The following is a 27,757-nucleotide window of genomic DNA, read 5'->3' as shown; positions in this document are numbered from 1 at the left end:
AGTTGGATAAACACCTTTCGAGGATGGTCTAGGTTTACTTGGTCCTGCCACAGCACAGGGGGCTGGACTTGGTGACTTCTTGAGGTCCATTCCAGCCCTATGTGTGTGTGTTTGTGTGTCGATTTCCACATGACCAAGATGTGCACCCCTTTCAAATCCCAGCTGCCAGACTGGCAAGTTGAGTGTCTGCATGGTGGAACTGCCCCCTCCTTGTGTGCATGTGCATGCGCTGGACAAGTGGCCAACACAGTGCGATCATGTTGATTCCTAGCACAGCCACAGGGGTAGGGGAGTGAGGGAGAGAGATCTTGCGAGTTTGTATGGTTCCTGTGAGAATTGGCCAGCAGCAGGATTGTGGTAGTGGAGAGCCTGGGAGACATGGACCCTGATCCAACCTCCTTCCACCTACCCTGCCCAGGGGACAACCAGTATTTTGCATTATATTTGTTGTTTGTCTATGAATATTGACTGGTAAATTAATGTGTTTATTTGGATAATGGTGTGTTAATGAAAACAAAGGAAAATCAGTTTAATTGCAGCCTTACTAATGTCTTCATTCAGCAAAATAGTTAAGCATGTGAGTAGTCTGACTTCAACACGCAAAATTAAGCATAAGCATAAGACTTTGGAGGTTCGAGCCTAAATTAGCAATTTTCCTTTAGTGATTTTTTTCTGAAAACTAGGTTTATTTCAGCCATATCCAGATATAAGCTTGCTTAGATTTTGCAAGGGATTTTGAAAAACATGTAGTTACTGGTCTAACCGAATGAAGTCATTGGTAAAACTCCTACCCTTCTTTGGTAATTTCATTTGATCAGTCTACCATTTTCCCCCCTAAAGTATTCATTACCTAAGCAAACTAATTTTTGGTTTCATTTGACCTGTAGAAGTAGCAGTTTTTGCCAAATGATATGTTGTTTTAAGAACTAAACTAGAAAAAGAGCTAAGAATAATCAATGTTCTAATCAACTGAATTGAATGTCTAATGTTAACTATGAAACCTCACATCCATATACCTTTCCGCAGATTTCTTTATCAGCATGTTTTAAAAATCACAATCCTTTCCATAGTATCATTTTTGTTGGCATGAGCACAGGGATTGTAATATATGGCAGATTGACAAGGAAAGGAGGATAATGTCCTTGTTCATATAATTTATAGTAGAGGGAGAAACATAACTAGGAGAGTTCTTAAGGCAAATGCAGTTTCAAAGTGAATGTACTTTATTTCCTGGTTTAGGAATATACTGTTTATTTTCATTGTTAAATTGTTTGTTTCTTTCAATAAATGTAAAATCTGACAGATATTATTTAATCTGGTGGAAAGATATAGAAATCCAGTTCTGTGGAGTGAAATGCTGAATATTTGGTCTGGAATTTTTTAAAGTGCTTGTTTCAGTAATCTTGTTTGTCATGGTTAAGTCAAGTCATTGAGAAAAAACTTGACAACTTGATTATAAGAGTGCTTTAGGAGGAAAAGGTGCAACCATCTGTGCATCCCTGTTGAGTAAGTAATAGCTTTCATGAACAGAATGACTGAATGACTGAATTCAAGATTAGCAGTATGAATTGCAGTAAATTTTTAGAAGTGATCACTTTTATACATTTTCCATATTTAACATACAAGTGTACCTACTATATGAAGTAATTTAACATCATTTTTAAAACAACAAAGGTGAAGGTGTGACATGCAGGAACATAACAAGCTTATTTTAAAAAAAAAACTAGTGTTACTCATTTATAATCCAATCCTGACCCAAACTGTCACTGAAATTGGTAGGAGGTTTATGGCTGCATAAGGAATCCACAGTTAAATATATAGTAGATATATTCTTTAGAATGTATTTACTAGGTAAATGTGTAAGTATGTAGCATCAAGCATGAACCAACCATTGTCCTGCTGTGTCTGCTTTCTCTTTTTTACCTGGTGAATCCAGTGAGAACAGAATTTCAAATTCATTACTAGAATTGGTGGGAAATGCTTTTTTTCCTCACAGAAAATTTAAAGTTTTCCTCAAAAATTTAAAGCAAAAATATTTTGGCTGAAAATCAAAATATTTAAATTCTGAAATGCCACCATAGTGCCTCATGGGAATTGTAATTCCAGTGTTTCATGCTCCCATACTGCTATATAGGCCAGGCTCCCTGATCAGATTGTTTGCCATGATGCACCACAGTCTTCCCTGTGGGAAAATAGTGCATCCTGGCATTCACATTCCATAGTGCATCATGGAGATAAAGTCTGGCTGGGCAGCCCAGCCACACAGGAGAATGGGACAGCAGCATTTGAGAATCAAAGTATTTTCTGTGTCAACCAAAATATTTTTGTTTTCAGTTTTCATGCAGTTTTTTGACAAACAATTGAAATATTCTGCTGAAAGCAGAGAACTTTTTGCAAAAAGTTTGTTTAGTTAAAACTCCAAATTTTCATCAAGGAACAGTTTTAACAGAATTTTTCGACCAGCCCTATTCATTATTGAAGCAGATTATGTATCCAACTATAATGCTTGAAAATATTAAGTTATAAATGCAGCTTTCATTGTGTGGTTTACTCAGGATTTATTAAAATGACCATCCTAGTATGCTTTCTCTGCTGTTATAGGGGGATATATTATATTGATGACTACAACTTGAGAAAAATGTAATGTTTCTTATTCATTCAGAAACATTTGTCAAGTCTTTCCCCTGTCTTTATAATAAATAAGATATTGCCATCACTGCAATTATCAGACAGTGTTACATTGTTATATAATGAGTGTATAAATAGCATAATGAGCAGGACTTGTAAATTTAACAGATTAGCAGAGATGAGACTGGAGAAGCAATATCATTTCCAGTGTTGTGATTAATATCTGAGTGCTGTGATTTAAAAGGCAGTGTAGTTTAGATGTTAAAGTAAAGCACTAGGAACCAGTAGAGTCCTGGTCTCTAATCTAATCTGAGCCACTGACATTAATTATGTGACCTTGGATAAATCACTTGACCTCCTTATGGCTCATTCAATGAAGCTGTAAATTTGGACAAAGTTGAACTACACTGAGAAAATGTGTTTATAAAATATTACCATGAATTAAAAATCCCTGAGTACTCTTTTATTTCACAGTGAAGAACAAATAAATATACATTTTTGATCTTGAGAACATTAGAAGATAAATTTTCACTGTTAATATCAAATTATCCTGCTACTGTAGAATACCATTTTAGTAGATATGTGCAATTTTGAAATACTGTAGTATAGTTATTTGGAACTCAATATAAAACTCTGTTGATACTTTTTAATTTATCCTTGTTATATTACAGGTAGTGAGCACATGAGAATGTCAATTGATTGTGCTTGCCAAGGGAAGCAATGAGATATTAGGGGGCAAGATTGTGCCTGGACATAGGTATACAATAGTGGCAGATGGAGTCAGAAGCCTTCCTTATTCTTGAGCAACTGCTTCTTTGAGCACAAGAAATGAATTGAACTAGCACTGCCAGTTGCACAAGCTTCCCTAAAGGGGATGAGGAATCTCCAGACAAGCAAGCAGAACTGACTCCAAGTATTCTTGAAACACAATGACACTTGCAGCTCCCCTGGGGGGATGCCGCAAGATTGTCATCTACTGAGGGTTGTGCATAAAACCCCAATTCAACCCCAAACCACCATGTGCCACGTTCTTGAAGTTTGAAAGATACTAGCCCATATGTGAAGTTTCAGAACCCTTTGCCTACGCCTCCAACATTTTCTCCCCTATTCTGGCATGCAAAATACTATGAAAAAATTCTCTATGCTTTTTTGAAATAACATACTTTAGAAGTATATGTGCTATTAGGCTGTTTAATGAAATATATGAACAGAAATATTAACTAACTGTAAACTTATGGAGTAATGTGGTAAGTCAGGGTAGAAATACGAACTGCTTAGTGCATCACCAAAACATTACTGAACACTTGTATTGCTAAATTAAAGATGATTTATTATTGTTGTTTTATTTATTTCATTATTTATTTTAGTCATCTACTATCAGTAAACACAATTGCCCTTTTGGAAGTTTCTCACTTGAGCATTGATAGGTTTATGGGTATTTTTAAATGAGCAACAAAAATATTTCATATACTAATTAAGGCAAATGTGGTTGTATGCAATGAGGCAGTGCCAGAAAGAGTTTGGGGTCTCTAATTGTTAGACATTTCGAGCAGTACACCTTATTATAAATTATTAATTGAACTTTACATTACGGCCAGTGCTTTTTGAAATATTAATCATTTCATTTTGTTTTTCCCCAGCTCCTCACTTAGAAGTGTATCAACTGGATCCTCAAGACCTTCCAAAGTATGTTTGGTGTGTGGGGATGAGGCATCTGGATGTCATTATGGGGTGGTTACCTGTGGCAGCTGCAAAGTTTTCTTCAAAAGAGCAGTGGAAGGTAAATGTTCATGTGGGTGCTTCTTTTATTCACTTTCTGATGTTATATTTTCATGATTAATTCTGCAGTGTTAGTCTTAAAAAAATATTTGTTGAATTAACTCAGCAGTTATGAAAAATACTGCTTTAAAAAACTTCCAGGCATTTTCCAGATAATGTACACCTTAAACACTTCACTTTATATCCACCAAACCAGCTTCCCACTCCTCCACCCCACAATTGTTTTTTTGGTTAGACATACAGAAAATAATTGGCCACAAATATACCCAAATCTTTCATGAGCTGTAAGAGAATTTTGGATAAAACCTGGGAAGCGTCTCACTGTGCTTCAGAATTTCATTACTACCATACCATGTAGCTTCTGTGCTACAGTAAGACTTATGCAGGCCAGCTATATAACCTTAAACTCATTAATATATTCCCTGTCCCCTGCAAAAAAAGAGAGGTGGCTTGAAGGCCAGTGAATCTTGGTGAAAAAGTCTGGATTGAAGGCTCTCAAATTACTTAGAGGTAAATGATGATGGTCTGCACTTGCATTAAGATTTTCTCTCCAAGACTACATTTTAATTGATGTTTTTAAATATGGCATTTCCATTACCAAGTGTGTGTTGGACTGTTGCCTTTCCTTTTATTATGCTAGCTAACGTACAAATGCTCTTGCCAGGGCACCTCTGACAGAGTTCATGGGGATAACCTTGAGTGCTGCAGGAGCTTGGTGTTGTCTTGTATTAATTGGTTTGAGCTCTGAATAAAATAAAAAATGTTATTTACAAACTCTCTGTAAATGTAAAATATTTTCAAGTGGCAGATGTTATGTTTTCACTAACATAAGTGATTAAGGACCAGGGTTTGTGTAGGGCTTTTTGTTGACTATTTAGCAAATAAGAAGCTTGTGAATAAATAGACTGCTCCTCCAGTGACTATGACAAGAGGCCTATCCTAGGAGGAAATGTATTCTCTACAGTGCCCAGCTGGTTCTGGGGAAGGCCTTAGATCAGTTTGTTGATAACAGAATAGCAAAATGGATTTGTACCTGTGTTAAGTAGACCTACAGGACTGAGAGAGTTTTTCACTGAAGTCAAGTCTTCATGTAATATCCATCTTTTGTAGTCAAAAGGTATCCTCCTCACTGAAGCAAACTTGCTGGATTATGAAGACATGGAATTAATTCATCACTTTACAAAGCATTCAGAACTAGCCTTGAAATTTTCTCTAATAGTTCTGTAATACCAGGTCTGATACTCTAGTCTCTTAGCCTCTGGCCTCAGTTTTTAGCTGTTCATTTTCCTACTGTCTAAATTGGAGGATTCAAATTTATGGTACCGGATAATTTTTTTTAACATAAAATCTTAGTAGATGGGCACTCCAGAGGCTAGTTTGGTCTGGGTTTCTATTACTAATATTTAGGTGGCAAGGTTTTCCCCATAGCTCTAATGTATGAAGCACCACCACATTTCCTTAGTTTCCTCCTACATATTCCCTTCCCAGCAAGTGTCTACCCGCTTTTAATTTAGTGTAAAAAATTTCACTAAAATGAATGTTTCAAGCTATTGTATAGCTTTAAGTTTCTAACATCTTGGTTTGCTTATTTGATGGCTTTCCTTATCCCTTCATACAATTCTAAGGAAAGGTGTGGAGGAGTCATTTTAGGAGGTACCAGGGGACTGAGGTTTGGTTTTCAAGTTACAGAAACCAAACTTCTGGTGGGAAAAAATACTCCAGCAATAAATGTAATATTAAAACGCAAGTATAAGTAATTACTGAATCATTAGCATTCAGAGTTAACTAGGTAGACTGAAATCTTTTTGTCGTATAGGTGAAATCTGAAGAGTAGAAAGTTGATTTTTTTTTATTGGTTGTTTCACAGAGTCACAGTATAAGGGATTGTTATTTTGTAATTAAATAGTATAAAGTTTGAGCAGTTGTTAAATTTGTTTTGCATAGTTTGGAAATGTAGTTCATTTGTTAAAGATTTTCCATACCTTCAAAGATGTATGTGTTTTAACTTTACAGACTTCAATAAGACTACTCAAAAGACATAAAGTTAAGCACATATGTAAGTTTCATGACTATTGTAATAAAAATTACATTCACCATTTCATTTCTAAAATAATTATAGGCATTAAAATACAGTACTGTAGTGATAAACACCCTAAATATACTTAAAATAGACATATTTTTGCTTAGCACACAATTATTTTGTTAAGTTAAACAAATGGCTCTTTATGGGTGGAGGGGTGTATGCAGTGGAAAACAAAAAGGAGTGTCAGAAAGGAAGCTTGGAAAAGTGTACCAAAAATGTATATTAATTTAGCATTGCTTGAAGAGTGACTCCATATTTTAAAAAACTCATTTAAAATGCACTTCATGTGGCAAATTTGAGACAGATGTACAACAAAAATAAGTGCCTATTTACATACATTAGTTGAAGGTTTTCTTAACTTTATTGAAATATTTTTATTAACCTTCTCTGGCTTATTATATCTATGTGAAGATGTATGCAAGAATTTGCAGTAAAACTCTGTATAATATATGTAGAATATAGAAAGTCGGAAGTATGATATTAAATATATTAATTATGGAAGTGCCACACAGGGTTTCTTAGTTAAAGTTGAGTTTTGCACTTAAAGCAGGGATTCAGGCACTTCATTACTAATGAAGAATTCAGCAATCCTCCTCAAAATTATATTACTTAGTCTTTGAGTGAATTTTCTGAGAATTTACAAATAAATTAGCTAATTACTTTGAGTTAAAATTAATATTCAAAAATGATTCTTTAAGATATTTAGAATTCAGTGTTTCTTTCTTTCTCTTAAATGTCCTAAACTGAATTAGGCAGATGTTTTTAACTCTGCTTATAGTTAGCACTCACAGAAATATTGTACATAGGCTATATTTGAAGCTTTTTTTAGGGTTAATGGACATTTTTTCCCATTACTTTTATACTGAATGTTTCTTCTTCAGCAGGGGATGACAAATTTCACAAAGGAGAATTCCGCATAGAACTGCGCTCTTTCAAAATGGCTGGCATCTCCAATTGTTATCAACCATAGGCTGATCTTCGCAAATATATCTACTGGCTTCACTCTTGCTGTGACAGTGGGAGAAGGTAGCCATTTTCCAAGAGGTCAGCTCTTCAGAGTTCCAATGAAGGGAAAGATTCTTATGTGCCAGCCTCTGCTTAAGGATAACCCTTTCATTTATGAAATTTATGAAAATTAATGGAAAAAATTATCATAAATCCTAAATATTTCTTTGAAAGCTACCTAGTGCACCAGATATATTTAACAAAGATGATAGAAAGGGGAAACTGGGGGTTTAGATGAGATGACAGGAGCAGGAGGGGTGGGGGGAATTAGGGTATACAGGGGAATGAAGGAAGCGAGGTGCAAGAGGCTTGGGGGTAATTTGAAAGACAGGAGGGAGCGGGAAACTGGGCTGTATGTTCTAAAAGTTCCCTAGTGTGCTTTGATTTACTTAAGTTTCAAAGTAGGTAAGTCAAAGTGCACTAGAGAACTTTTAGTGGATGGCAGCAGGGTCCACATGGATATTTAGTCTGTGGCAGGCTATTGTAGGGTAGATTTACCCCCCACCTTGCCACAAACAATTTGTGTAGACAAGCCCTGAATGTGAGGTCTCAGGATTTTCATTTCCATGCTCCATTTTCTTCTTAGTTTGTCTAAATTCCAGAGAACTGTCCCAAAGTGGAACTATATCAATTGTTCTCCATGTCCACTGATAGTGTAACAAGAAGTAATGGGTTTGATCTGCAGCAGGGGAGATTTAGGTTATATATTAAAAAGATTTTTCTAACTATAAGGATAGTTGAGCTATGGAAAAGTCTTCCAAGGGAGGTTGTGCAATTCCCATCATTGGAGGTTTTTAAGAACAGATTCGACAAACACCTGTCTGGGATGTTCTGGGCTTACTTGGGCCTTAGCGCAGAGGCTGGAATGTATGACTTCTCAAGGTCCCTCCCAGCCCTACATTTCTATGATTCTGTGATAAGCTAAGGGAACACTCTTGACCCGAGGAAATTGCCTCCAGCATAATTACATGCTTCCTTTGCTTAAACTGGCCACTGGATACTGTACAGTAAGTATTTTATGTGCACCTCAGTGAACAGCTTATAGAGATATATCATCTCTGGTACAGGTTTGCAGATCAATCCTCCAAGTCTTCCCCTCAAGAGGCTTCCACTGAGGGAAAAAAATTATCTTTGGTGGCAACTTCTGAAGGTTCTGAACTCCTGAAAGAATTTTGACCATCCAAAACCCGGGGCTTGGGGATGATCAACTCCAGTTTATGGATGGTTCTTTATTGCCATATTGTGCGTTAGAATGGGGGATAACAGACTGGACCAAAAGATCAAGTTTCCTATCCACAAGCTACTCAAAGGAATTACAAATCTGCCTATGCACCCAGGGTAATCTTTTTGCCATAAAATGATGCAGAATCATTTTAACATGCCAGCCTGCCAATTTGCTGGAGGACAGATGCAGTTCTTCTGGCAGGCAAAGGTATTCTGCAGCCATTTAGCATCAGGCCAGATGCATGATATTCTTTTGGCAGAATTACGTTATAGTTTCCCTCTCCAGAAAGTCTACCACCTTTTCTCTTTTGAGGCTATGTGTAGTATATATTTCAGATTTAAGCAGTTGTCCAATTGCTTTGCCATATGCTATTTAAAACATATTTCTCAGAGTTCCATGCTTCTGAATAGAAATGAAAGAGAAATTAAAGTGCGTCTGTCATAGTTCCAGGGCTCCCAGTCAGGTCTCAGTCTTCGCCATCACCTCTCTTGGGCAGGGACCTGCGTTCCGCTTACTCCAGATCAGGAATTTAGGCTTGCACTCCCCCTGCGCTTCATTGTGTTTTTCCCAGCAGGTCTGACCTTAGCCCTGAATTTGCAGTTTTGCTCTCTCTCACAAAGGCCTCTGAGAATGTGCACTAGTGACCAACCAGCTTTCACAGAGCACAGTACATTTATTTTAGGACAAAAGCATTACAGAGAAAAAATATCATAAGACAAACTGTCTTCCATGTGCGGAATCTGGTAGGCCTCAAAGTCCTTCAAACCCAGCTAGCAGGGTTTGCCCTCTAGGTTACAATCTCATGTCAGTTTTGGATCATAATGAGAAATGCCACAAGACTGTTCAGGTGGACATTGTATACAGTTGTGGACCTTTGTTTTTCCCTTGCTTCCTGAAACAGGTAAAACCAGTCAATGCTACCACTCCCCGGGGAGTGAAATTTCAAAGTCTGGGTGTCTGCTAGAGCTGTGTGAATACCAAACCAAAAAACAACCAGTAAACAAATTTTCATTTAGATCAGAGATAAAATATTTTTGGTGTTCTTGACAAAGGAAAAACCGGAAAAAAATTCATTCATGTAGAACTAAATGATTTGAATGTCAACTCGAAACTACATTTCAAAATGAAATGTCAGCATTTTCTAAACAAAATGTCAATTTGATTTATTGCATTTGAAAAATTTAGTTTTGAAACAAAACGTCGTAACTGTTTTGACATTTCCCAAATCTGCTTTTTTTTTTTTCAACCAAAACTATTCGCTGACTTTTTTCAGCTTAATTTCTATTTGCTGGGAAAAAATCGCTCAACTCTAGTATCTTTATAACTGGCTTTGGAAACTTTGCATTAATTCCCCCTCCCCTCCTGCCAATTGCAGATTTCACAAGAAACCCACCTAACAAAAATAGAATAGAATTACAGAAAAAACAGAAATACAAAGATACATATAACATGTATTGATATAAAAGTCCCATGAATATTCTACAGGCTGTACCATTGGGTACACCTCAGTGTAGTAGTCTTTTGAAATTTCCATGCTTCCTAGTGATGCTTTTGTCACAATGCCTTTCTTTTATTAAAATTAGGAATTCTAGGCTAAAAATAGATGAGAAGCATACCAAACAAGCAGAATGAAATGCTAGAAAATTCTTAAAGACTTTGCTTCGTTAACAAAGTTCTCTTTTTAGTTTTGCTATGAGAATAGAAGTTTATTAGAAACATTATTTTGATGAACAAGAGAGGGAAAGTGTGTTTTGACTTAAAAAGCAATATTTCTGTCCATGCTGAATAAACTGAATTTAAGAGATTTCTTTGTACTACCATTGTGTGATGTTTGCTAGCAAGGATTACTTTTGTCTGCAGCCCCGTCTCTAGAATAAATTATATACACAATCCTTTCCTGTGCTTCTCTGCATTCTCCTATTCATTCTGCAGTGTTGGAACCAGTATTTTTCCATCACAGACTGCAGTTTTCATTTTAACAGCTTTCACAAGGTCAGTGACCTATCTGAATTCAACATTGTTCTATACAAATGTCCATACGTTATCTCAGAATCTGTATGTATTCAGAGGAACCCTGAAATCGAGTCTGCTTCTGACCTATTGTGCCAATCTGAATTTACAGCATGAATTTAAGGGCAAACTGAGGGGTGGTCTGCTGAGTGCTTGTGAGCTTGTATAGGCTGACCTGTTCCCAGTGTAGTATTTCCATACAGTTGATGTACCGTGGTTTACAACTGCAAAATAAAAATTTTACTGATCATCCCTGGTTTTGAAAGTGCCACCGGATTTCAATTTTTCATAGAAATAGGAAGGATACCTCCACCCTTCCTCCTGCGCAGGCAACAGTGCTGAGTGGGGTAATGGCTACTGTTATTTCCTGCCCCTAACTGGCTGCAGTAGCTGAAACCCTAGGAGACTGATGGAAAAGGAGCCAGAAATGGCAACAGCTGCACCACAAAAAGAAAAAGAGGAAAAAGCAATGTTTAGCATAAGTAGAGAAAAGATTAATTAAAGGCAAGGCATTTTACAGTAGGTCATTTACAAGTTATTGGAGGGGGAAAAAGTGTCCTGTTGCTGCTATGGATGTGTGTGAACTGCATAGCAAACTGCACAGTGAGACTGAAAGCTTGGGAATAAATGTTAGGTGTACAATACTAATGTAGCAGGCTCATTCTGGTGCTATGTTCCAGAAAAACTCTAGCTGATGCAGTCTCTTGGTTTCAAAACTAGCAAGGAGTGAGTGACGATTTTAGCAGCTTCAGTGCCATACAGAACCACAAACTGAAGCTGCTAATGACTAGAACAGTGGAAAAACACTGATGCTTTCACAACAACCAAATCTAAAAACCTGCTAGTGTTTTAAAGAAATTAAAAAAATACCTCAGAATGAAATTCATTTTCAAGACTTCTCAGTGATTTCAGTGCAGGTCAGGTGCTAGTAAGCTAGTGCTAAGTGTGCCATCATTTTCTGTAGCTTTAGATTCTCTCCACCTTAAGACTTCCAATTATAACTCCCATTCTTTTGGCTGATCTGTTCATGAGTTACTATTGAATGATTCAAATCATTCCCTTCCCCATGGCTGAGCATTGCCCTAGAGAGCAACAAACAGGTACCAAGCTAGGTATTTAAATTTGGGCCTCCTGCATAGCTCTGAAAAACACTACAACTATCCCACAAAATCAGCCCTAATTCGATTTTTTTTTTTAGTTTTGTGAGTGCTGCTAGTTAGTTTGTATCAGTGTTAAAATTACATTCATAAAATTGTAACCTTCCTCTGTTTGCCCAATTTCTAATTAGCAATGACCCCTTGGACGCTGATAGTGAGGATCTATATATCTTAGATATTTATATGGCTCCCATAACCATATTACCTGAGTATACCACAATCTTTAATATATTTATCCTCACGGCACCTCTGTGAGGTAGGGTACTACTATTTTTCCCATTTTACAGGTGGGGAACTGATGCACAGAGAAACTAAGGCCTAGATCCTCAAAAGTTGTTAGGCACCTAAAGACCCACTGACATTCTCAAAATTGCCACTCAACTACCAGCTAACTTTGTAGAGTTTCTGCCTGTCAGCATTCACAAAGCCAACTAAGCGCTGGTGCTCCCCAACAGCTAACAAGATGCTTGGAGTCCTAGCTGAACCAAAGCCCCAAAGTAGGATCTTACCATTGGAGAATTATCTTACAGGCCTGCTCTGAAGATGCGTAGGACCTGATACCTATCAGATCCTACAGCAGGAAAGTCAGATGCAGGCCACCACTGCATCTGGGGACACAAGGAAATGTAGGGTGTTGTGGATTTAAGTCCAAACTCCGAATCAGGAAAAGCAGGGATTTGAACCTCTCTCTCACATCCCAGATGAGTGCCCTAACTACTAGGCTATAGGGGCACGCATGTGTGCACACTCTCTCTCACTATCTTAATGTGGAGTGGGAAAATCTCACAGGATGGGAAAACCAGGTCTAGTGAGCACTTTTTTACCGGTTAGTGCCTGGGCTACCTAAGCAGCTGACCTGGCTTAGGCACCCTCCAGGACGCTGATGATCCTGAGCAGAAGGGAGGCACCTATCTCTGGCCTATCTCAGGTGCCTAAGCCCTTTCCTGTACATTTCATTCATGGCTAGCTTAGGCAGCTTCCTACTCAGCTTGCTGGCTTCTGAGGATCCCTTGCCTAGGCACCTGACTCTCCCCATGCGTTGTATGGGGAGCCTGTGCGCCTAACGTAGGGATGAGGATGCCATTAGGCAGCACACTGCCTAAGAGTTGGTCAGGCAGTACAGTGCTGAGCAAATCTGGACCTAAGTGACTTTCCCAAGGTCACATAGTAAGCCTGAAGTAGAGCGGGGCATTGAACCTAGACCTCCTAAATCCTAAGCTAGCATCCTTCCTTTAATAACAGGAAAGTCAAAGCAGTATTTTCTGCTAAACATATGCAAAATCAAAAGTCTCTGCCATTAGTTTAATGTGTACACATGAATACCTTCAACATATTCACCTGAAAAAAACCCCCAGTTTCTTCTAACTGCATTACAGTTTGTCAGAAGCAGTAATGTCCATTTTTGGGAACAATGAAAAAAAATAATTTACAATGGGTGCTTACTTTATGCATATAGCATCACTGAGATAAATTAACAATGAAGAAAGAAGAACTCAAACTCCTAAAGTTAACATAGGTTTCAGAGTAGCAGCCGTGTTAGTCTGTATTCGCAAAAAGAAAAGGAGTACTTGTGGCACCTTAGAGACTAACAAATTTATTAGAGCATAAGCTTTCGTGAGCTACAGAGCTGTAGCTCACGAAAGCTTATGCTCTAATAAATTTGTTAGTCTCTAAGGTGCCACAAGTACTCCTTTTCTTTTAAAGTTAACATAGCTGCTAATACTGAAATGAAAGGTTTCAGAGTAGCAGCCGTGTTAGTCTGTATTCGCAAAAAGAAAAGGAGTACTTGTGGCACCTTAGAGACTATTTGTTAGTCTCTAAGGTGCCACAAGTACTCCTTTTCTTTTTACTGAAATGAAAGTAACCAGTGATACAGAAAGAATGGATGGATCAACCAATCTAAATTTGGGATGTGAAACAGTAATGGTGACATTTTCCCAGATCCTGCCTCTGGATCATCTTGCTGTAGAGTGCTTGGAGCCTGTCTGGAGAAAACGGAGCTAGTGATGGGACAAAAGATCCTCTGCGGGGGGGCGGGAATCTGAGAATGGTCAAGTTTAGAGAGAAAGGTGAAGGAAAGGTTAATGTTTAGGTTGTATTTGAAAATCCAAATTCCAAGCCAAAATTAAGGGCAAACTTTTGATTATATGCACTGTTTTGATTATATGCATTCAGAACACGGTGGGAACTTCACACTTTTACAGACTAATACATGTAACTTGGAAGAGGAAGAAGTGTAGAATTGTATTTCTTATGAAGATCTGTGTGACTCAGCAGTCCAAAAATATTTGGCAAAAAACCCTGAAAGGGCATCAGACAATTTATGATTATTTTCTGGATCAAACATATGGACGTATGGTGAAACAATTAATTCTTCTCCCAAGTGGCTTCTGCATATTTCCACATGTAGGACACACTTTTTCCTTAGTCTTCTTTGTGGGTACCTCTGAGTTTTGGAACCTTCCAGAAAAGCAGTCCTTTCTGGGACTGCATAAATACCCTTTCACCCTCCCCTGAGAGCACTGAACATTAGGTGCTCAAGTTACAAGCTGAAGTTATCGATCACTTCAGTTTCTTCCTTTCCATGGAGTAGCTGCAGAGTCTTTCTTCTCAAATCTGTAGAGATTGATCAGGCTGTTAGATCATTGCAATTTTAGACAGCTTTGATAGCTTTTAGGTAAATTAGAAATCTTATTTTCTTCCCTGCTATGGTTTAAACTCACAGACTGAGTTCAGCTTTCATTCCGAGCTCATCCTCTCTGATCTAGACCCCAAAGATCTGGGGTGAAATCGTGGCTCTGTTGAACTCAATGGCAAAACATATATCGACTTCACTCGGGACTGAACTTCACCCCTGTAGAAAAAGGATTCCTCTTCTCACAGGTATCTTACTACTCTTTATATCTTTGATTTTTTCTTATATATATGAAACCCTTCCTTCATATTATTGCTATTGCCCTTGTTATTGTTGCTTTTTATGATTAATCATGTTTATTACAGTAGTGCCTAGGGAACAACCAAGATCAGAGACTCATTGCGCTAGGCACTGCACAAACACAGAGTAGTAGACAATCCCTGCCCTGAAGAGTTTATAATCTAAATAGACAAAGCAGACCAGGGTGAAAGGGATGTAATATCCTAGCAGAGCATACAGTGTAATGTCAACAAATGTGATGTTAGTTCCATGATTTTCTGGGAGTAGCGTTAGTTAGGAGGGGATTAGCTAATTGGAAAGACAAGGGAAGGGCGGGGGTGAGGAGGGCAGATAGGTCTGAGGGACAAGTGTGGAGTGAGGCTGAGATGAAGAGACTGAGACAGGAGCTGGGAAGGGGTTGAAACACATAACCAATCAGCATAGAGCAGTAATAATATTTTTTACAGTTTTTACTGGATATTTTTTTGTCTGCCAGTCCACGCTTAACCTGCTTGTCTAGCTGCTCCTATTAACTTCAATCCCTGCAGTTTAAATTCTTCCTCCAATCTCACATGATGGAGGATGGGGATCACTGCATGGGTCCTAGTGCTCTTAGAGTGGATTGATCTCTCTTCCACAATTCCGCGTCCAGGGGGTGCTTTGGGGTGGGGGCACTAGCTGGAATCCATGTTACCCCTCTGCTCCAGTGCAGTAGTATTTGTTATGCTGCTTCTGCAGCTGGTCTGCCAATTTCCATCTCTCACTGCAGTGTCCTTTCAGCTTATTATTACTTTTCATTTGTTGTCCAGCAGCCCGCAACATAACAATGTTCTAGGCACATTCTCGAACAGAAAGCAGGATCCCTGCCCTGAAAAGAAGAGGTAAAATATGCTCATGTTGCTCTTCAAGAGGCTCAGTGTCTGTTTTTCATAAGCATCATGACAAACGTGAGTCTTCAGGTGTAATCTAATGTGGAAAGAATGGAGGCATTTCACATAACCTCAGGAAAGCTTTGCTTTCATTTTTCTTTTGAGCCATCCCATCATCTTTTTACTCTTCAGATGTGAGAGTCCCAAATATATGCTATCTTTTAAAAAAGGGAAAAATTTGTACCTGTAATACTGCTTTTCTGAAGATATCATTCTACAAAATTCTCATTTGCCTGCCTGCTCAATCTCCACTCTGAGTTTCGAGGTTACATCTTTATTTTATTTTTTACTTTTTTCCATTCAGGTTTGTTTTTTCTTCTGTCTGACCCATTTTTGATTTTAGAAAAGTTTAAGATGATAAACCTTTCTGGGATAAACCTTTCACATTCTGCTCAGTCAAAGGAACTGACTGAAACATTCCAAGAGCAGCATTTATGTTTAGCGCTGGGTAACTTGTATCAGCCAGTAGGGGACCTAATCAATTTCTACCCATGTACTGCTGCCCTCGAGGTTCAAAAAAAATCTTAGGATCCAGGCAAGTGCTGCCAATTTCAGGCTAAATAGCTAAGATCCAGAGAATTCTGCAAGATATTTCCAGAGAAGCAGAATTATAGATAAGAAATTTTGCTCTTACAATTGGATTCATAGCTGAAAGAAACTCCTAAATAGGTAAAATTTCAAAATAAATATATACACACACACACAACCAGACACAAACTCTTTTTGTAGTGCTTAATTCAATTTTTAATGAAAGAGTGGGAAAATGATTTCGGGCAAAAATGAAATTCATGTGTATAGATCAGTCTATTATGGATAGAGCGAAAGGGAAAATATGCTGGCATCTTGTCTATAATTTTTGTGGGTGAAATTGTGGTGGGAAAAGTTAATGGCAAAATTTTTGTTGATTTCAAAGGGGCTAGGATTTCACCTTTTTTATTTTTGTAATACCACTTCATGTTTTTCCTGCCTTTGTTAGGTTGGCAATCTAGTCCTAACCTAAACTTTTTATTTCTCTTTATAAATTGTTTGCAATGGGGAGAGGTCAACCCTCAGGCCCTAAAATTCACCATCTTTAAAGAAAGAGAAAACTATGTGCCATCCTTACAAGTTAACATTTATTATTTTAAAAATCAAACAACCTACAACATTGCTAGGGTTCGAAACGGTTGTGTTTGGATTGCTGAGTCTGTCTCCAGTAAGTCCTTTCCCTCTCAAGAAATGGATCCTGGATCAGTCACCAACCACCACCTACTTAATAGTACAAAGCATAGAAATTATGCAATGCCTTTATATTTTTTAACATTCAAGTCTCTTTAAATAAGTTTTGAAGGGGCAGATTTTCCAGGAATTCTGAATTTTGATTTGACGTCCAGTCAGTTTTTTGATACAGTAGAAGTGGACAGATAATGGGAACTAAGGCTAAGACTTAATTTTTTAAAGAAAACAATAGCAAACAAAAATGTCCCCAAACAGACAACCCATGTGTCCTGTGCTTTATTATTAAAACTAACACAATAAACTGTTCTACATGCTGATATCACCATCTGGTATTAAGATTGCCTGACAGTGACACTTCTAATTACAAGACCCTGTTGCCAGTTACTTATAACTTTCCAAAATGTAACTGTTGGGGTTGAAATTTTCTGTGTGACTGCCTCAGGTTGAAGATTTTTGGAAAACTTCAGCCGAAATGGTTCAGCTGTTTCTGAGAATGAGGCTAGGAAAAAGTATATTGTTTTACTCATGTTAAAAAATCCAGGTGACCTTTTCTGTGACAAGCTCTTAAGTCCCCAGGCTTTGGAACAGGGACTTGAAAAATCTGGCAGGGGGAGGGGCGGTTTTTGTGAAATGGATGTGTCTCTTGTGAAAATCTGTCCAAATTTGGCCAATTTAGAAGCCTCTGGGGGGAAAAAATACACAGTTTGCACATGCTTGATGGAGACTTGCTAAAGCTTTGCAGCAATTATTCCATCCACATGGGGCATGCTCTAGCCCAGAGCTGATCAGGTCTTTTCCTGAAACTGTGTTAAAAGAACATTATTAAAGTTGCAAAATCAAGCTCTCCAGAATTAGGAAATGCCAGAATAAAGGTTTCCCAAGCAACTTTAGTCAGCCACCATGTGCTTATGCATTATGATAGTATTTAATTACATGATCACATGCAGTGTTTTCCACATAATCCGTGCCTCCCACAGTGCACGTGTAATGAGCAACTATTCAATATTTTTATTTTATTCTCATTGTTCATTGTGTGGCCCCTTTCCTTCTTTACTGCACAATAGGCAAACCCCGCTCTGAAGATAGAATTATTCATTTTCTTGTGAGCTTTTCTGTGGTATTAACATAGGGTATGAGTGACTCACAAATTAACTTATTATTAACTTATTGTCACAACATCCTGTGAGATGAAGGTGGTGGTGATGTTATCCCCATTTTACAGATAGAGAGCTGAGGCACAGAGAGATTAAGGTCTAAAGCATCCCCTAATTTTGGATACCCAATTTGAGACGAAGACCTGATTTTTTCAGAATATGTAGCATTATATAGCACTATATATGTTCAGGGCACAGCTCCCATTGACTTCAGTTGTAGTTGAGTGCTCAGCACTTCTGCAAATCAGGCCGCAAGGTATCAAGTTGGGTGACCAGAAAATGCAGAATGCACAATTAGTGACCACCTGTGAAAAGTTGGTTTGAAGTAATTTACTTACACCACACAGGAATTCAATAGCCAAAGCCAGGATAGAATCAAGATGTCCATGCAGCATTCAAATGCCTTAATGAAACCCTCCTTTCTCTTCCTATAGTCCTAACCCTGCGTCTGAGTAGAAGTTTCCTTGATAATCTCACACAAAAGAGGAGGAAAGAATATTAGTATGTTCACTCATTCACTACGTATTTCAATTTGTGCAACAAGTGAAAGCAGAAGGTCTTACAGATAAGTCACCTTAACTACACAGCCCTGATTCATCCCCAGAGTGTAGTCAAAGACCACCTTAATTTGGGCATTCCCTAACTTTTGAGTGCCCAATTTTGCAACCTTAACAATGTTCTTTTAATGTTTTGTGTGTGTGTAATTATTATTTATTATGGTATCAGGGCACATATTTTACTCTAACAACATCCTACCTAATTAGCTATTTAGAGTTAAATTGTAGCATTTTACCCCGGCTTCCACTGGCAGTGCTGCGTAACTCCACAGAACCAAATTAATTTGGGAAGGCACAATCACAGATTCCTGGCATCTTTGGGAATGTGTCTTCCTCTCTACCCTTTGTGCCCACAATCGATCCCAACATGTTTGGTGATTTACCTATTTTGTACCTCTGGTAACTTTTACTATGTAAATTTCATCTGCAGATTGTTGCAGCATCTGATGTTGATGTGGTTAACTTGCCATTTTGCTGTAGTCCTGTGGTGCTGCTTGTTTCCTGAATACACTGCAGGTGTTGCACATATAATTTGAGATTCATTTCTGATGCTGTACCGTGAACCACTTCCTTTATCAGACTTTGTGGTGTAACACTCCATCTGATATAAAACAACTGGCTGTGTCTTGGCCCTCAATGTACAAAGCTTCACTTTAATTACTCACCCTATAATAGCATATTTTATAATTATCAAAAGCTGTGCGGAAGTAAAGCTATGCAAAGGTGCACCATGTTTTTCATGGGATAAATTTTTGTCTGGTTCAGAGAGAATTATAATTCTCTCTAAATGTTAAAATATTTTCACTTGTTTTAATGATTTACTGGCTTCAGAGATATTTCCTATGCATAAAATGAAGAATCAGTGTTAAAATTGTCAACTATTTCAAATCAACATAAATATTTTAAGTACATTTAAAACATTATGTTTCTGGATATTTTCATATATATTTTTTGAAAATTGTGTGGTCAGTTGTGATGTTAAAATTACTAAATAAGAAGTTGTATAACAATTTTCCCGTGCCTCTTTTATTCTTTTTTTAAAATGTTCATAGTAAGACTATGAAAGGGAAATGGAAGCCTACAAAAATATTTAGTGGATGCTGTATGTTTACATTTTGTTATTTGCAGAATTCTTTGGAGTAAGATACTATTAACCGTGTGTGTGTGAGAGAGAGAGATATATCAACGACACTTCTGCTCAGCATTAGTTTTTCAGATAAGTTTTGCTTTTTACTCAATCCCCACCTATCTTAATGAGGTACAAGGAAATCAAAGAACATATTCAAGGACATAGAATAAGTCAGTTGTCCAGCTGGAACAGAATCCAGAATGCCCCTGACTCCCAATCTTTTGCTCTGATTGCTAAGCTTCCATTCCCTATTTTATATTGACTGGCTTTGCAACACCTTAACTATAAGCAGCAAAATAAGCAAGCTGCTCTAGTGGAGTTGCCTTATTCTGTCTAAGGATGAACCAAGACAGTAGCATAAAAACAATACCACCACCTGTTTTCCTAGCAGAGACTGCTTGTGAGTTAAGCTCAGCCTTCAGTATGAAGCAAACTGTAGATCTCTTGCTGAGTCACTGTGCTAGTTAATGTATAAGGTGGCAAAAAAGAAAGACAGAAAGCCATTCTGCCTTGACAGTGCCTCTAATCTCTCACAAGTGACTTCCATTTACTTTAGCAAGCTAGTATGTAAAAAATCAGTCTAGATACAGATTTTGTTTAATCATACAATAGGAGACCAATAGTGAGAACAGGAAATTGTAATGGAATTATTACCCTAGGCAGTAGATATGTATATTCACTGAAGTACACACCCACCATTGTTCAGAAAAGAATATTTCAAAATTTCAGAAAAGATAAAAGAAATGCCTTATGGAAGGAATATCATGAGAAGGAATTTGGGCAAGGTTATATTTTAGAAAGAGGAGATGCACAGTAGGTTAGATGAAAGCCAAGGTGTTAACAAATATCTTGGTGTGTCTGGAAATGAAATGGATTATAAGAAGACACTGTAGGCCACATTTGCAAAATTGACATTCAGCTGCATATGTACAACATGCACATAACCAAAATCCTGGGCTTACGTGCAAACCCTAATTTGCATATAAATATCTATATGTGAGTAAGTCAGGGTTAGTGCAAATGCATTGAAGTTTGTGTGCTCTCAATGTGGTGCATGTCATTTTGAAAATTTAAATCAAGGAAATCACCAACAGAGAAGTACCCTCTGTGGTATAAAAACAAACTGATTTCAAAATATAGCTGAAAATCCATAAACATATATCAATTTAAAATGTTTTTAGAACACAAATTAGGTGGTTTTGAATTTTTTTTTTTTTTTTTTTTTTTACAATTTGTTGAAAAATACTATTTTTATATTTGGTTTTGCTAAGTGCTAATCAAATAAAATTGTTGTCATTTGTAAAACACTCGCATTATGATATACAAAATATTTTGAGTTTCTTTCTTTTTAATTTTATTCCTCTGTTTCCAAAAAAAATCTGTATTACCATAGGTTCAGTGCATTAAGTCAAATTTCTAATCTTGCCCCCATTTGATGCTTGTGCTTCATTTTAACTCTAACTGAAAGCTAGATCCAGGATGCTTTTTACACTCTTTCTTGTTCAGTTCACTTGCATTCATTCCACTATTACAGCCTAATATTTTCTCTGTTAGTGCTATAGCCCATCACCTGTAACTAAGCAGTACAACTACAATACAGCTTTTCATTTATAGTATACCCAGCTGCTCATTTTAATTAATCTGGGAACTGGCTCATGTAACATTTATAATGCAGAAGAGAGATGGACTGGATATTTTGTATTTTATAGTTTCAAGTTTTCTATATGCTGTAGCATAACTCGCTTGCTTCTTTGTAACAAATAAAAAACCTGAGTTGTTTTGTATCGGAAAAAGACCCTCAAGTTGGAGGTAGACATATGGCAAACAGTTCTTCCAATTGTCAAAACAGCTGTTTATTACAGAAATGGGTGATGAATGATATTGAAAACTGTAATGTTACTTTGCTGGAGAGATTCACTGTATGATACTATGTGTGGGCACAGATCAAAAGAGCTGAGCTGTAACTTTTTTTCTAAAGGGAACAATTTAAACTGCAGTTTGTAAGATTTCCTTAAAACTTTGTGCTTGCCTAGCCAGATAGTGAAAGTACTGTTTTAAATCTTTATTTTAGTAGGCTAGAACTACAGTTTAAATCTTAGTCACCGATTAATTTAAAAGAGAAAAGAGTGCTCTGTACTTTTGAAAACCAGGCAGTTATTAGTGTTACAATTAAGTTCCTAAATCTACATTTTATTAATCCATTTCTGAAAATCTTGGGAGGCATAGAATCACCGAATCATAGAAATGTGGGACTGGAAGGGATCTCGATATGTCCAGTCCCCTGCACTAAGGCAGGACTAAGTGTTATCTAGTCCATTCCTAACTGATGTTTGTCTAACCTATTCTTAAAAACCTCCGGGGATGGAGATTCCGCAACCTCCCTCTGTAATTTGTTCCAGTGCTTAACTACCCTGACAGTTAAGTTTTTCTTAATGTCTAATCTAAATCCTCCTTGCTGCAATTTCAGCCCATTACTTCTTGTCCTTTTATGTACTTGAACACTGTTATCATGTCCCCCCTCTGTCTTCTCTTCTCCAGATTAAACACACCCAATTTTTTTTTCAGTTTTTCCTCATAGGTCATGTTTTCTAGACCTGTAATGGTTTTTTTTGCTCTCCACTGGACTTCCTCCAATTTGTTCACATCTTTTCCAAAGTGTGGTGCGCACAACTAGACATACAAATCTAGCTGAGGCCATATCAGTACTGAGTAAAATGGGAGGATTACTTCTCGTGTCATGCTTATGATATAAAAGATTATTTATAAATAGATTTATTTATTATATGTATTTGTTTCTCAGACTTGTAGTGTAACTTGTTTTCTAAATATAATTGTATATTTGCACCTTAGCATTCAATCATTTATTCATCCACTTTACCATGTGGATATAGAAATGAAAGGGACTTGGTGTTAGTGTATGCATCATATGATGCGTGCAAATACCATTCTTAACAATACTTGTGGCACCTTAGAGACTAACAAATTTATTTGAGCATAAGCTTTCGTGAGCTACAGCTCACTTCATCGGATGCATTTGGTGGAAAATACAGTGGGGAGATTTATATACACACACAGAGAACATGAAACAATGGGTTTTCTCATGTTCTCTGTGTGTGTATATAAATCTCCCCACTGTATTTTCCACCAAATGCATCCGATGAAGTGAGCTGTAGCTCACGAAAGCTTATGCTCAAATAAATTTGTTAGTTTCTAAGGTGCCATAAGTACTCCTTTTCTTTTTGCGAATACAGTCTAACACGGCTGCTACTCTGAAACCTGTCATTCTTAACAAAATAAAGACGAAGGTTTTTAACCATCAGAGGAGTGAAGTTTTGGAATAGCCTTCCAAGGGAAGCAGTGGGGGCAAAAGATCTATCCGGTTTTAAGATTCTACTTGATAAGTTTATGGAGGAGATGGTATGATGGGATAATGGGATTTTGGTAAGTAATTACTGCTTGAAATTACAAAAATTATAGCTGCTCATTTTCTCTGATACAGTGGAATTATAATGGTGGACTATTAGGGAAAATTAATTACTACTTTTTGTTTAGTATGCACTAACATCTAAAATCAGAAATGCCAATAAAAGACATCACTCCATTTAAAAATAATACTTAGACTTTCCATCATGTTAGTGATGGCCTAACCATAGGAAAATACTTATGCAGTGGTAACCTCAGATTCTTGAATTAGACTGCTACTGCCAGTGGTATTTTAATGATATTATGCAGTGGCAAACAGATTAATTAAAATGACAGGATCTCACAAGTGTTCAAATGCTTTAGAGAGCCTTGGGAACTATAAATGATCTCTCATGTTCCCATTCTTCTGCAGTGTCATCATGCAGGTACTCCTGTGCTGTACAGTATGTAGGGCAGCTGGAAGACATTCAAATACAGTAGGTCTGTACAGTGAATTCAATTACGTGAATGTTTTAATGCAACAGAACAAAATTGCCTATAACCTTTTTTATAAATTAGTGCACTAGAAGCAAATAATGCTATTGCTAGCCCAAATGGCCAAACTGACTTGTGGTATTCTAGTCTCAATTTATTTTGGGAAGCAAAACCATTTTTAGATCAGAATTTTACTAAGAATGCCTGCCAATTGCTCTATTTTAATTGTTCATTTAAGAAGAGGAGGCTGCAATATCTTGTGACTAGAAGCATGAGAAAGTTGCAAAGGGTATAAACAGACCAGCAAAGCATGCTTATTAACACAGGCAGGAAATTATGTTTATGATAAAGATTAAACAGTGGTTGACCAGCAATAGTTTTTCAAAATGATCTTCTAAGAGATGCACTTACTTGAGCATTTTCAAGCACTCTAATAGCAGCATCCCTTCTCCAGTTGTTTCTAGGAAACTTTATTGTCCTTCAAATCCCTGCTCATGAGTCAATTATTGTGTTTAGCATTATATTACTAACTTTCATTCTTCCTGATCTCCTGGTCACTCCTGCACCTAATCATTTTCTGTTATTCTTCTAAGAGCTACATTTTATTGCTGAACGATTTTTTTTAAATTCTTCTCTTTGCCCTTTCTCTCTCTCTCTCTCTCTCTCTCTCTCTCTCTCTCCCCCACCCCAGAGTTTTTTCTTTTAAATTAAATATGAAAATCATTAGCCATAATGTAAGAACAATAAGCCACTGTGGAAAATGAGTGAAATCTCTGTATTTTTTTTTATAGATATCAGGTGCTCTTCAGTTTACTTGCTCAATTTTGTACTGCTGCCTACCTGGACTCAAAGGGTTAAATCAGAGACCATGACTTTAATTCAATCACCATATTTTAAAGACAATACACATGAATTCCTTGGAAGCTTCACCTCCAGTTGAAGTTGCCCTGAAAACTCCAGGGGAGGGGAGGGGAAAGAAACCGCTAGGGAGAGAAATAAACCAGTTCTGCCCAGAGAGCAAATGAAGGGGCTTGGGGTAAATCAGGACAAGATGTTTGAACTGGATAAAATGTGGAACACAGAGAGGGACACAGAGAACATGCTGCAGCAACAGGCTGTTTCTCCCACCCCAGAAATGGAAGTAACTCCTCTGAGTAGAACTCACCAAAACTGGCAAAGATTAAGGTTTAAATAAGGGGGAAATATATGTATAGACCTTTATTGTTTAAACACTTTGTTCTGTGTGCAGCATATCTTTTGGGTGAATAAATAATGTTTAGTTTTGAAGGTGTTTTTGAGCCTCTTTAATTGGTTTGGTAGTTTCAGATTCCTGGAGGAAAATTGCTTACAGGTGCCAAGCCCAGTTAGATCTGTCAAGGAACACAGAACTACATGGTTCCACCTGGAGAGATGTGAATGTAGCGAAACCTGCCCACAAAGGGGTGTACTTGAGAGGGGCTAAAATGGGTCTGAAGTGCATCTCATTCTCTCTAACCATAACAGCCACTCCATGGTGTGATTTAGTAGGCTGTTGACTAACATAGATTCATAGATACTAAGGTCAGAAGGGACCATTCTGATCATCTAGTCCAACCTCCCCCACAGCGCAGGCCACAGAATCTCACCCACCCACTCCTATGAAAAACCTCACCCATGTCTGAGCTATTGAAGTCCTTAAATCATGGTTTAAAGACTTCAAGGAACAGAGAAGCCTCCCTCAAGTCACCCATGCCCCATGCTACAGAGGAAGGCGAAAAACCTCCAGGGCCTCTCCAATCTGCCCTGGAGGAAAATTCCTTCCCGACCCCAAATATGGCAATCAGCTAAACCCTGAGCATATGGGCAAGATTCACCAGCCAGATACTACAGAAAATTCTTTCCTGGGTAACTCAGATCCCATCCATCTAATATCCCATCTCAGGGGATTAGTCCTATTTACCCTGAATATTTAAAGATCAATTACTTACCAAAATCCCATTATCCCATCATACCATCTCCTCCATAAACTTATCAAGTAGAATCTTAAAACCAGATAGATCTTTTGCCCCCACTGCTTCCCTTGGAAGGCTATTCCAAAACTTCACTCCTCTGATGGTTAAAAACCTTCGTCTGATTTCAAGTCTAAACTTCCTGGTGGCCAGTTCATGCTGGTGGCTGAAGGAACTCTGCTTCTACAGTGAGTTTGAGGCATCCACCCTTGTGTCTTCCAATGCATACAGTGCAGCTGATTGCTATATTAATTCACAATTCAGTCACATGATAAAATATAGTAAGCCATTCTTCCTGTATATTCCTTTATCAATATTCAGTTTTTTTCCAGGGACTTTTCATGTTACATAAGCATAGACTGCCCTCAGTTTATTAGAACCTCCAGTTTTTTGGCAAAGCCATGGCTCCCAATTGGCTGATTAGTTGGATTAATTTCATATTGTGTAATTTGTAATGCAGGTCCACTTAAAAGTATCAAAAGCATGTCCATGGATTTCTCCTTATGCCTCACTACATTTGCAAGCTGACAGTACTCTGTCATGCCTTATTGTTTAATTATGAGGGTTAACTGACCACTTCCCAGCAATAGTGGAAAACAGAGGTCAGGAATCAGTGATTAAACACAAAAGACCACTCACAACTTTGTCTTAAATCCATCACAGCCACAGAATTGCATAGCTCATATTCTTTGCTTCCTCATGGGACAAACTTCATCTCCACACCCCATAAAATGTACACACCTATTTTTAAAGCTCATCTTAATTGTAGTTCAACCCATCACATGTACTCCCAATTGAAAAGATCAAAACAATTGAACCAGTTATCTAATTAAAGTCAATGCAACCATAGGAACAGGGGACAAATGTTCAATTTTGCAATGTCTGCTGCAGGATTGAAGGGTTATAGCTATAATTTGATTGTAATATACGGGTGTAATAGTTTAGCTTCATAGACAAAGAAAATTTTTATGATCATTCAGTAATCCACATGACTTTTAAACTTTCAGTTTGTATTTTCATTTCTCCAGGGTGATGTATTGTTTGATAATGTGCATCTATTTTAAAATATTTAAGTATCCATTCACTCTAACGGAATTGGTTCAAATATCCATTCCAAAGAATATTTTAGAACAGATTTGATCAAATTGAATTTTTCCCTTGTTTGTGGTTATCTGAAAGCCCTTTTTCTTTCCCTTACAAGTGTTTAGGAAAGTAGAAAAATATTGAACGGTGGCACCATATAATCTGTGTCAAAGTGGCTAATGTAGGTTTTTGTGAGAAGATCTATGTCTATTGTTGTAATTTATGGAAAATGAGTGAGAGCAACTGAGAACAGTTGGGAATTCAGTACAAGCATAGCATTGAAATTTGAATATACTTCAATTTTTGGAAGCAGTTGTGAAACAGTGTGTAGCGCTGATTAGATAGACCCTTCAAAGAAAAATCAGGGGACCCAGGTCTCTGTTCTTCTCTTTAGAGGTTCTGAAAAGACAATTTCTCAGCAAATGAGTGTGAGCAGTCTTCTTTGACAAACCTACCTTACACACAGATTTGGTAAGGAAGAGGTATCATGATCTCACTTTGTTATGCACTTCGCTCACTTCCACATTGCAGAATCTGTGAGGTGTAAGAGGGGGTGGAATATGTCCTGAGCTATTATGTCTCTGCAGTCTTACATGTTGAGCTCAATTCCCCTTCTGCAAAGAAACCTGGGAGAACATTACTAGCAGGTGGGTAAAAGGGGGAAAACTTTTAACAGAGAGGATAATTAATCACTGAAACAATTTATTAAGAGATGAGGTGGATTTTCCATCACCTGACATTTTAAAATCAAGATTGTGTGTCTTACTACCAGATATGCTGTAGCTAAGCCAGAAGTTATGGGCTTGATGCAGGTATTACTGGGTGAATGAATACTCTTATGCAGGAGGTCAGACTAGATGATCATAATAATCCCTTCTCGCCTTGTAATCTATTACATTTTCATCTTGTTCAGAGGGATGAGGATGGGGAACAGGGTTCGCTCCAGGCAATTAAACCGGTGGCTGTCTTTTGAATTTCCTGGATCCACACAGAGGCAGGGG

General features: G+C 37.6%; 1 protein-coding gene across 9 annotated transcripts in view; it reads left to right on the top strand.

Moving 5' to 3' along the window:
• The window catches only part of NR3C2 (nuclear receptor subfamily 3 group C member 2), a 288,833-nt gene that overhangs the window by 169,027 nt on the left and 92,049 nt on the right, over window positions 1–27,757 (top strand). For 6 of the 9 annotated variants that reach the window (XM_043513087.1, XM_043513089.1, XM_043513088.1 and 3 more), the window contains one exon: window positions 4,269–4,420. In XM_043513087.1, coding sequence (XP_043369022.1) covers window positions 4,269–4,420 — 152 coding nt within the window. The remainder of the gene's footprint in view (window positions 1–4,268; window positions 4,421–27,757) is intronic. The other 3 variants (XM_038398350.2, XM_038398349.2, XM_043513085.1) reach the window with 1 other exon arrangement.

The sequence above is a fragment of the Dermochelys coriacea genome, chromosome 4, assembly GCF_009764565.3.
Source record: "Dermochelys coriacea isolate rDerCor1 chromosome 4, rDerCor1.pri.v4, whole genome shotgun sequence".
Taxonomy (NCBI): Eukaryota; Metazoa; Chordata; order Testudines; family Dermochelyidae; genus Dermochelys; species Dermochelys coriacea.
The sequence above is the reverse complement of the archived record's forward strand: the minus strand, read 5'-3'. Positions and strand labels throughout refer to the sequence as shown.